At 37.0% G+C, this 9,540-nt stretch overlaps 2 protein-coding genes across 2 annotated transcripts; one reads left to right on the top strand and one right to left on the bottom strand.

Annotated features, from left to right (window-relative positions):
• Nucleotides 1-24: 24 nt before the first annotated feature.
• On the bottom strand, nucleotides 25-6,904 carry tbc1d20 (TBC1 domain family, member 20). Its single transcript, XM_065244487.2, has 8 exons — nucleotides 6,465-6,904; nucleotides 4,131-4,316; nucleotides 3,963-4,043; nucleotides 3,710-3,896; nucleotides 3,516-3,617; nucleotides 3,267-3,408; nucleotides 2,024-2,208; nucleotides 25-1,351 (listed from the first exon to the last, which is right to left on the bottom strand). The coding sequence occupies exons 1-8, from the start codon at nucleotides 6,526-6,528 to the stop codon at nucleotides 1,087-1,089; spliced, it is 1,212 nt and encodes a 403-aa protein (XP_065100559.1). The 5' UTR covers nucleotides 6,529-6,904; the 3' UTR covers nucleotides 25-1,086.
• A 1,254-nt stretch (nucleotides 6,905-8,158) lies between these two features.
• On the top strand, nucleotides 8,159-9,532 carry bloc1s1 (biogenesis of lysosomal organelles complex-1, subunit 1). Its single transcript, XM_065244484.2, has 4 exons — nucleotides 8,159-8,322; nucleotides 8,688-8,760; nucleotides 9,033-9,165; nucleotides 9,247-9,532. The coding sequence occupies exons 1-4, from the start codon at nucleotides 8,262-8,264 to the stop codon at nucleotides 9,355-9,357; spliced, it is 378 nt and encodes a 125-aa protein (XP_065100556.1). The 5' UTR covers nucleotides 8,159-8,261; the 3' UTR covers nucleotides 9,358-9,532.
• Nucleotides 9,533-9,540: the final 8 nt, after the last annotated feature.

Genomic DNA, 9,540 nt, shown 5'->3' with positions numbered 1-9,540 from the left:
TTTGGTGTGTATGCAGCATAAAGTAAAAAAAATTGAATCCAACTTTCACTGTTTTACAATGCAAGAATGTCCTGTTAACGTGATCTGGAGTTACGCCGTCTAGACAAAACCTTCAATTGCCATCTGATACTTTTTGATCCACTTGTTGAAATTGTACTATAAGCATTGCTAATTGCTCAATTAAATACTGTGATGAAGGACGTTTCAGGAAAAAAAATGTGAAAAAATAACTTTGAAAAATTAACATACAAACAATAAAACGACTGTGTTCATTCACTGCTATAATATATTTTTATATATAAGATTTTACGTACACAAAACAAATTATATTTCTGCCTTCAAGGGGTCCTAAAATATTTTGGTCTCAATAGTCTAAGGCTCTTTATTTAAGGCCTATAGAGTATAATAATACACATGGGGTCTCATTCATCATTCATAAGAACTGCGAGCAGAACAAATCTCTACGTAAACTTTACTTTCATCAAACTACATTCTTAAATATAAAGGTGCTTAAAAGGTTCTTCACAGCGATTCCATAGAACCATTTTGGTTGCTCAAAGAACCATTCAGTCAAAGGTTCTTCAAAGATCCATCTTTATGCCTTGTTTTGTGAAATAAAAAGGTTCTTTGGATGTTAAAGGTTCTTTATGCAAATATTCGACCAAAATTTGTTCTTCTATAGTACCTTCATTTTTAAGAGTGTGTTCCTGCACAAACAGTTTACGCAAAAGCGTACCTCACTTATAAAACGCAAACAGGACTGATTCGTAAACCGTTCAATACCATTTTGAATGAATATGCTTACAAACAATGTACGTGTTGCTTGAATGCTGTTTTGCACATTCTCGCACATAAATATCAAACATTACGTACATGGTTTCAAAGCATTTGCGCTTGTCAATATAAAAATGGCTTTATGAACTATATACCTAAAAATTTGTTCTGCGACCACCAAACATCTTGTTGAATTTTATTTCTATTAGCACATTATATTTATTGGTTCGACTTCAGTCCGTGTATAAATACTAAAAAAAAGGCAAATGAACCAAACAAACGCAGGCACATTCAAAACTCCGCTTGGCTCCTTCATGGGAAGAGTAAGTCCAGTTTAGGTGCCCACTCCAGGGCAGAGTTCACCAAAGCCAAAGCTGTGGCACCCAACGCCACAGTCAAACCCATGACCGCCAGCCTCACGAAGCGTCGCGCGGTGGGCCGAACAGCAACTGTGCTCTGCTTGGCCTCTAGATGGCGCTGTTGCAGCTGCCGCTCTTTTCTTCTCCGTCTGAGCACCGTGTCCGGGTGCTGCTGGGTTGACGCCAATTCAAAGTCTTTAAAAGTAGAAACGGCCGTTCTGAATGAAGCAGAGAACAAATTGCGTCGTTTAGAGGTTCCATGTAGACCAAACAAGTTTCATTGTGGATATTTAAAGAAACAGTAAACTAAAAAATATGCTCAGATAAATCGTAAAGTATGTAGAAATTTGAATTTCCCTGTGAAAACCAAGGGGCAACCTTCCAATCTCTGTGATGAAGCCGAAACGTAAGTGACTTAAACTGCAATTCATCGACTGGCCACTTGAGGCTGGCCTTAAGACTTTACCAATTTTCGGTTTTCCGCCAGTGATGCACGATGAAGTGCGGCCAAGATGGCGATGGCAAGCACCGCCTTCTTTAAGCTTAAAAAAATGCTCTTCACAAACCTAAGGGTGACGTCACGGACACTACGTCCATATTTTTTACAGTCTATGGTGAAAAAATCCATTTAAAGTCATTTTTTGTGATTTACGGTTTTCTATATAAAATCATCCTACATAATTTAAAGACAATTCTGTGAAAAAAACCCTTGATATCTTTAATATTGACCTAGTATGAGTATGGAGTGAAATCGATGATTATTTGCCAATTTTTTGGTTCCCGAAAACAAAGTATTGTTTTAAATAAAGAGAAAATTAATAGTTATATAAACATAGTGAGACGATTTTAAACACACAAAAAGTCCAAAAGATGGTAAGAGATAGACTTACTCCTGACTCCGCTGATGGGCGACGCCTCTGGCCAGTTCAGATGGAGGAAACTGTACGAACAGATCTCCCGCCCGACTGATCAGAGTCTCGTACGGCAGGTCGTCTGGGATTCGTGACAGAAGATGATGCATCATGGCCATATCGCACTCGCAGTCCAACACCTCCTCTTCACGATGAAGAACAATCTGAAGAGAGATAATGTTCTTTAACACACACATGCACAGGATAACCATATTACACCAAATTTATATTGATCAGCATTAACTTTTGAAATGTAAAATACAATTAATGTGTTTAGTAGTTTCCTCTGAGTTATTTTATAAATAGTTACATTTTATAATTTTTTTACGTGTACGCAAACGTACGCACGCAGTCGAATGCACAGCCTAGAACAGTTTATTTGACTCGTACGTCATTTACATGGATAAATTGCGACAAAATGCAATTAATCTCCTGGTATACAAACTACATTCTCCTATAATAATAATACATTTTATTTATAATTATAACGCACTTTACATTTATTTAAAATTTTGAAGTGCTAATTTCATACGTTTATGCGCGACTTGCGTGCGGTTACAAAAAATTACTATACTGATGATGAAATTTGCGTCACGTACATTGTACGAGGACACTTGTGTATGCGTAAAAACTAAACAATAATTAAAGGGGGTCGCACACCGGACGTGCAGCTCAGTGCCGCGTTGAGTCGCGTCTAGGACAACTCTGAGGTATCGTACACTGGAAGTGTACATTAAATAGTGCGAGCTTAGTCAAATAGTGTCTACTTCAAAATGCAAAATATACGTTAGGAGCCAATGTTAATCGCTAACGATTTGGGACAAATATGATGTTATTTAATGTTAAACTATGTGACTGCCGCTCTGTGGTGCGCCTGTGTGCGTACACTCATAGAAAACAGTGTGTAATTTTTTTTTTAGAATGGTGCGGCGCTGTGCGTCTGGTGTGCGACCCCATTAAGGGTAACTTTTTGCCTGTCAAAAACTGCAAACACACATCCAAGTGGGTTACGGTGACTGCAGACGATAGATCACGGTGCTGTTTTTGTTCAACAGACGAAGTAACCCAGAAACAAATACCTCAATTATTTATTCGGACTCAACAACAAGGCACGATTCATGCCTAAAAATAGCTTCTGTGGAAACCGCTGACCCACTTCTGCATCGAAACATTGTGATCATCAGACCAAAGTTTTTGGAAGACAGTGAGAAAGAAAACGTACCACAGCAGCAAAGTAGATGGGCATGAGAGGATGGCATGCCAGGAAGAAGTCGTATAACCGTACGACGTGACGGAAATCTGACAGCACGTGTCCAAACCAGGTGATGAGCCAGCTGAGGGCAAATATGGTGCCAACTTCAGCTCTGCGGACAAAATACAAACGTGCTCATCTCAAACAATCATTTGACAAAATTTTATCAATTTGTGTTCACTGGGAATCGACCCATAATCTTGCTAGGTATATACTTACTGTTGCATAAAGTCATGCACCTCTGTGTTGACTCGTTCTATAATGGGCATCAGGTAGTTCAGTATGTGCGTGGTGTTGTCCATAGTGGGGTCCATAAAGTCCCTGTGATACAGGACAAAACTAGACATTAATACAGAAAACGCATACAAAATTACTAGTCAAAATGTTCAGGATGCAGTGTGTGTGTGGCCCACCTGAGATGGTGCGTGGAAAGTTTCTCCACCAGGGCAGTGGCGAGCCGTTCCCCCAAAACCAGCAGGAAGGTCACCACGATGTCATGGTAACCTTGATAATAGTGCAGCTGAGGGTTGTTTACAAGCACCCGTAGGATAATGTCGATCAGCTCTTCCTGAAGACCTGAACGTTGCTCGTCCGGCATCCCTGCAAACAAATAATTCAGTACCGGATTTGGGTTTATAACAAGCAGTCAATGTTCGTTCAGCTCACCTGGAGGGAAGCGTCGCAGGGATCTCTGCACATCCAGAAGCACCTGGTTGAAGTCTTTGTTATTTTCGCGATCTACCTTCTCTGACGGATAAGAAGTGAAAGAAAATTATCGATTTTCCAAAATGGATTACCGGTAGTACTAATGATGATGACTTTAATGCATCTTACCTAGTTCTTCAGGTATGTTGTCTACATTCACATTAAGCAGCCTGGGCCAAACCTGACGTCGAATCTCATCGGTCAGCAGACCTCCTTCACTGATGGCCATACGCCTCAGAGCGGCCACATCCACGGGCGTCGTGTTCAGTGCCTGAGCGATCTTGGCCATCTTCCTCTTCCGTCTGGACTCGGCATCTGCTAGCATGATCGCAAGAGTCAGCTCTGAACCAAACCACAGTAATATTGCAGTAATGGAATATTTTGGAATGGCAGAAGTTGACCAATATCTTTTACCTTTGCCCTTCTTTTGCAAGTCTTTTTATTGCAAGTCAACAGCTGCAAGCAGGACATTCAGTTTCAAATATTTAAAATTTTTCTATGCATGAGATGTATTTTAATCTGGCACAAAATCTAGACCTGGTTTCAAAATAAACAAGTAATCTATATTGGAAAAACACAGATTTCCAGTACGTAACTACATATCTAAAATAAAACACAGTGTCACGAATACACAGATTGTAAAAGGAGAGGATGAATCTTATTTAAAGGGGACATTTCATGAAAATCTTTTTCCATCTTTAAGTGCTATAATTGGGTCTCCAGTGCTTCTATCAACCTAGAAAATTTAAAAAAGAGCAACCCAGTAACTTAGTTTAGGTAAACCATTCTCTGCAAGCATGTGAAAAAATAGGTACATTTAATTTGGCTCCCTTTGTGATGTCATAAGGGGATCTTATTATAATAATACCACCCTTTAAACTCCATTTTCCAACCACGACACTGGTAATAATTGACAGCACAATTGAGTTTCAATTTTAACAAACAACCATTATGGCGATCAGTGTTTGCATTTCATCAGCTCGTTTGCATTTTAAAGGTGCAGTGTGTAGATTTTAGTGACATCTAGTTATGATATTCGAGATTTGCAACCACAGCTTAGTCCAGATCTCACCCCTCCCTTTCAAAACGGATAGAGAAGCTACAATAACAGCTAGGACAAACACCTCATCTTCTGAGACAACAGTAATGAAACAGACTCTGTAGAGCAGTTTGTCGATTTAAGGCTACTGTAGAAACATGGCGGTCCAAAATGGCCACTTCCATGTAAGGGGACCCACAGTGTATGTAGATAAAAACGGCTCATTCTAAGGTAATAAAAGCCTTCATCGTGCAAGGTCTTTATACACCACTGATATATTATATAGTTGTGTATATTATCTTGCATTTCTGTCAATAGATCCTCGATCCATAAAATTTACACACTGCATCTTTAAAGGACACACCCCAAAACGGCACATTGCTGCTCACACCTACAACGTGGCAATTTTAACATGTTGTAATAAATTATATATATGGTATTTTGAGCTAAAACTTCACATACGTACTCTGGGGATACCAAAGATTTAATTTAAATCTTGAAAAAATATTGTGAAATGTCCCTTTTAAATAATTAGATCACATCAAAGGATTATTATGAGGTGGATATTAATTAATTCACACACCCAGAACAATTATCTTACTGTTTAACTGTGAACTTTACACAAATAAAACACGTATGCAGCAATAAAGTTAGTGGCTGTGCTGTATTTTGGTCACAGTTAAAGGGCGTTGTTGGGCACGAGTCAATGCAACTGCTTCAGTCGTGACTTATTATAGCACAGCCTCGAGTCCCTTACTGCTTTTAAAAAAACTGTTACCATATACTTAAAAATATTAAAGCAAAAAATATGTATTTTAACGCAACTTTCATGAAGTAAAATCACTAAAAGCCTTCCTTCCGCTGATAAAATAGTCCCTGACTTTACGTTGCGTGGTGCGCAGTGATACACATAATCGTTGGTCGCAGCGGTCAAATCTGACCAATCAGAATCTGGAATCGTTTAAAATATTCATACTGTACTTCTATCTGTCTATACGTCTTACATTTCAGAACACTAGGAATAATTAAAAATAAGCATTAAGATATTTATAAACACAACCCAGCTGAAAGAAAAATATAAACCATCGCAGACATTCTAATGGATTAAATAAGAACTATATTGATTTAAATGGAAACCATAATGGTCTCTGTTGATAATGTTCTGATAATAAGTTATATTAAAAGATGGGAAACAAAATGTACACTATAAAATCGTATTGCAATACAAACAAAACACACTACATAAAGAAATGTTGTAAGTTAACGGTTTTAATTGTAAATATCTGATGTCCATAATGGTTTTGTAATGAAACCATTAGAATTAAGTATTGTTTTAGCGGCGTATAATAGCAAAAGGCTTAATTCATAATGTTTTTTTTTTATCACAGATCATACACGCACACCTTAATAATAAACAAACACACCTTGTTTTCCGAGTCCATTCAATGGTGAAGTCGTCCCGACGCTCCGTGACTTCCTCAAACTCATTCTGTCGTTAACCTCAGTCCCTGTCCTTCGGGCTTTGACTCGTTTAATCCAGCTACATACTTTTATATATTAATAACATATAAACAACCGATAGACTTTTACTTTAGCATGACAGCTAATTTAAGAGGCCACATCATCAGATTTAGGCCCGCGTTAGCTCTTTAAACTCATGTTAGATGCGTACAATCTGCCTCGCCGGTCTATAACACTCATGTCAAAGGTTTTAAATACGCGTGCTCTGCCCAACCGGACCGGGATCTCGGAACAGTTTCAGCGTCATTTCATGAAAGTCAGTTCAGAATCTGCAGCAGCTGGAGCATCCTCTGGTTCGATGTTTGTGTTGGAGTGAGGGATTCTGGGAGTTGTGGTTTTTCGACAGCGAGCAGAAGCAGAAGGAGGCGTCTCGGCAACCGTTCAAAATAAAAGTCCCCATAAACAGGTTTGGAGATCCTAAATATAAACAGACAACCAATTTGCAAAGATATTAATACAAGCTAGTGTGAATTGTAGACTATTTTTTCTTTATTTATTTGGTAATCACATTATTACAGCTAACATGACAATAATCCTTGCAGCATACAAGATAGAAAAATATATTAAACAAAAAATAAAATAATAAAATAAAATGAAAAAATAAAATAAAAAGAAGGAAAACAGGTATGAGATCTTCATTCAAATAACATAAAAACTTCACATAGGGATCGAGTGTGTTTTGCTTTACTATTTTTCAACCGAAGTAGTAACTCTATATAATGTTTCATATCTATAATAAAATAATAAAATAATAAAAAAACATTTTGGCTTAAGTATATGGTATTTCCCCATAATAAAAAAATCAAAGTCTCATTTGAAGCTAGTGTTAAGACATTTTGGCCATTTCTCAAATGAAAGGGTGCATCCTCCGGAGGTTGCATATGCAGGTTAATACGTCATCAAGTTGGTTTAGGGCTGGAAAACGATAAATCGCAACTAATTGTTTGCAGAATAAAAGTTTTTGTTTACATTATGTGTGTGCACTTTGTATAATAATTATGTATATATAAATACACACAAATGCATGTGTACGTTTAAGAAATATTTACATGTGTATATATATTTTTATATTTAAATATAATTTATATTATATATAAATATGAATACTAAATCTATAAATATATTTTTTCTTAAAATTATACATGCATGTTTGTGTATTTATATATATACAGAATTATTATACACTGTGCACACACATATATGATGTAAACAAAAACTTTTATTCTGCAAAAAATTAGTTGCGATTAATCATTATGCAGCCCATATTACAACAATTTAAGATTACTTTATAACTTGTTAAAATTCGATTATATCATGAAGTATGCAGCCTACAAATGCGACCTCTGGAGGATGCAGCCTTCCGTTTGAGAACGGCCATATTTTATATTTCTTTATTTTTATTATTTAAATTTGTATTATTTATATAATTAAGATATTTCTATATCTTGCTATTTTACTTTTTTACAACACACATTGTTTTAGTTACATTCAAATACACAATCATATCGTTTTATTTACACATTTATTTACTCGGTTAACAAAAAAGACACAACCTTTATTTTGAAGTGTCGTTTGGAATACTGTCGGTGCTTTTTGTCCATTCGCGGTTTCCTTATGTTTTCAGAGCCTCTTGTCATGTGAGTCGTGTAACTGCATAAACATTTCAGGAAAAGGATTTTTTCCGTCAATAAATTGCCAAAATGCTGTCCCGTTTATTAAAAGAACACCAAGCTAAGCAAAACGAAAGGAAAGAATTACAAGGTTTGTGTTTTTGTTGATCTTTACTACTGACTAGCTGCAGTTTAAAGGCCCAGACAATATTTCTCATAAACACGTTAAGATAAAAACTATAGAAACGTATCACATAAATTGTAATGGATTTAATGATTATAGTGGGAATTTTATTTGCTTCAATGATAACTATAATGGTATCTAATGGTAATGTGTTGGGTACTATTGGTAGGATGTTATATGGTTGATGTAAACCAATAGAGCACCATTAAATCCTCCTGGATATACCCAAAACACACTATATAAAGGAATATGTTAAACAGCTTTAGATGTTTATTAGTGATATTATGTATTATGTGAAATGTGTATTAATGTCACACAAATAATGTGCACAGAGAGGCGGCGAAAAGAGGCCATAGCAGCTGCTACATCTTTAACAGAGGCTTTGGTGGATCATCTCAATGTTGGGTGAGTTCCTGATACAGAAGCCCATTTATTATTGTCTGTAAAGGTGTTAGTTAATGCATGGGATTATAAAGCTGCATGTGATTAGTGAGGTCATAATCCAAGTGTGGAATTCTGTTAAAGCAGCTTAAGATTCAACATTGTTATTGTAAAAGTCAAATTTATATAAGCAGGACTGGAGAAGAAAATTAGGCACCTTTAAGTATCAACAATAAAAAGTCGATACTCATGAGAAGAGCTTATATTGTCTTCCATCGATTTGTATTTCTTTTCAGGGTGGCACAAGCTTACGTCAACCAGCGCAAACTGGACCACGAGGTGAAGACTTTGCAGGTGCAGGCTGGTCAGTTTGCAAAGCAGACAGCTCAGTGGATCAGCATGGTGGAGAACTTCAACCAGGCTTTAAAGGTACACTGCCTTTCACTTTAAACTTAAAGCCATTTATTAACCTTTTGTTGGAGATAATAACAAGCTGACTGTGTTTGACAGGAAATTGGAGACGTGGAGAACTGGGCACGAAGCATCGAGATGGACATGAGGACGATCGCGACAGCTCTGGAGTACGTGCACAAGGGCCCGGTTCAGCCCACGACCTCCTGAACAAAAAGACTTTCACTGCTAGCGAGATGTCTCGTGTGGACAGAAGCTCCGGGTACCTTGATCCTCGGAAACTTTTCGGAGACGTTTGTGTTGCAATTATTGCAGCTGTTTATTTCTGAAATATCTTTTTTATTTAAGTTTTCTATAGCACAAAAAATAAAAACAACTATTATAAGTTGCTGC

Source organism: Paramisgurnus dabryanus, chromosome 24, assembly GCF_030506205.2.
Source record: "Paramisgurnus dabryanus chromosome 24, PD_genome_1.1, whole genome shotgun sequence".
In the NCBI taxonomy this organism is placed as follows: Eukaryota; Metazoa; Chordata; class Actinopteri; order Cypriniformes; family Cobitidae; genus Paramisgurnus; species Paramisgurnus dabryanus.
The sequence above is the reverse complement of the archived record's forward strand: the minus strand, read 5'-3'. Positions and strand labels throughout refer to the sequence as shown.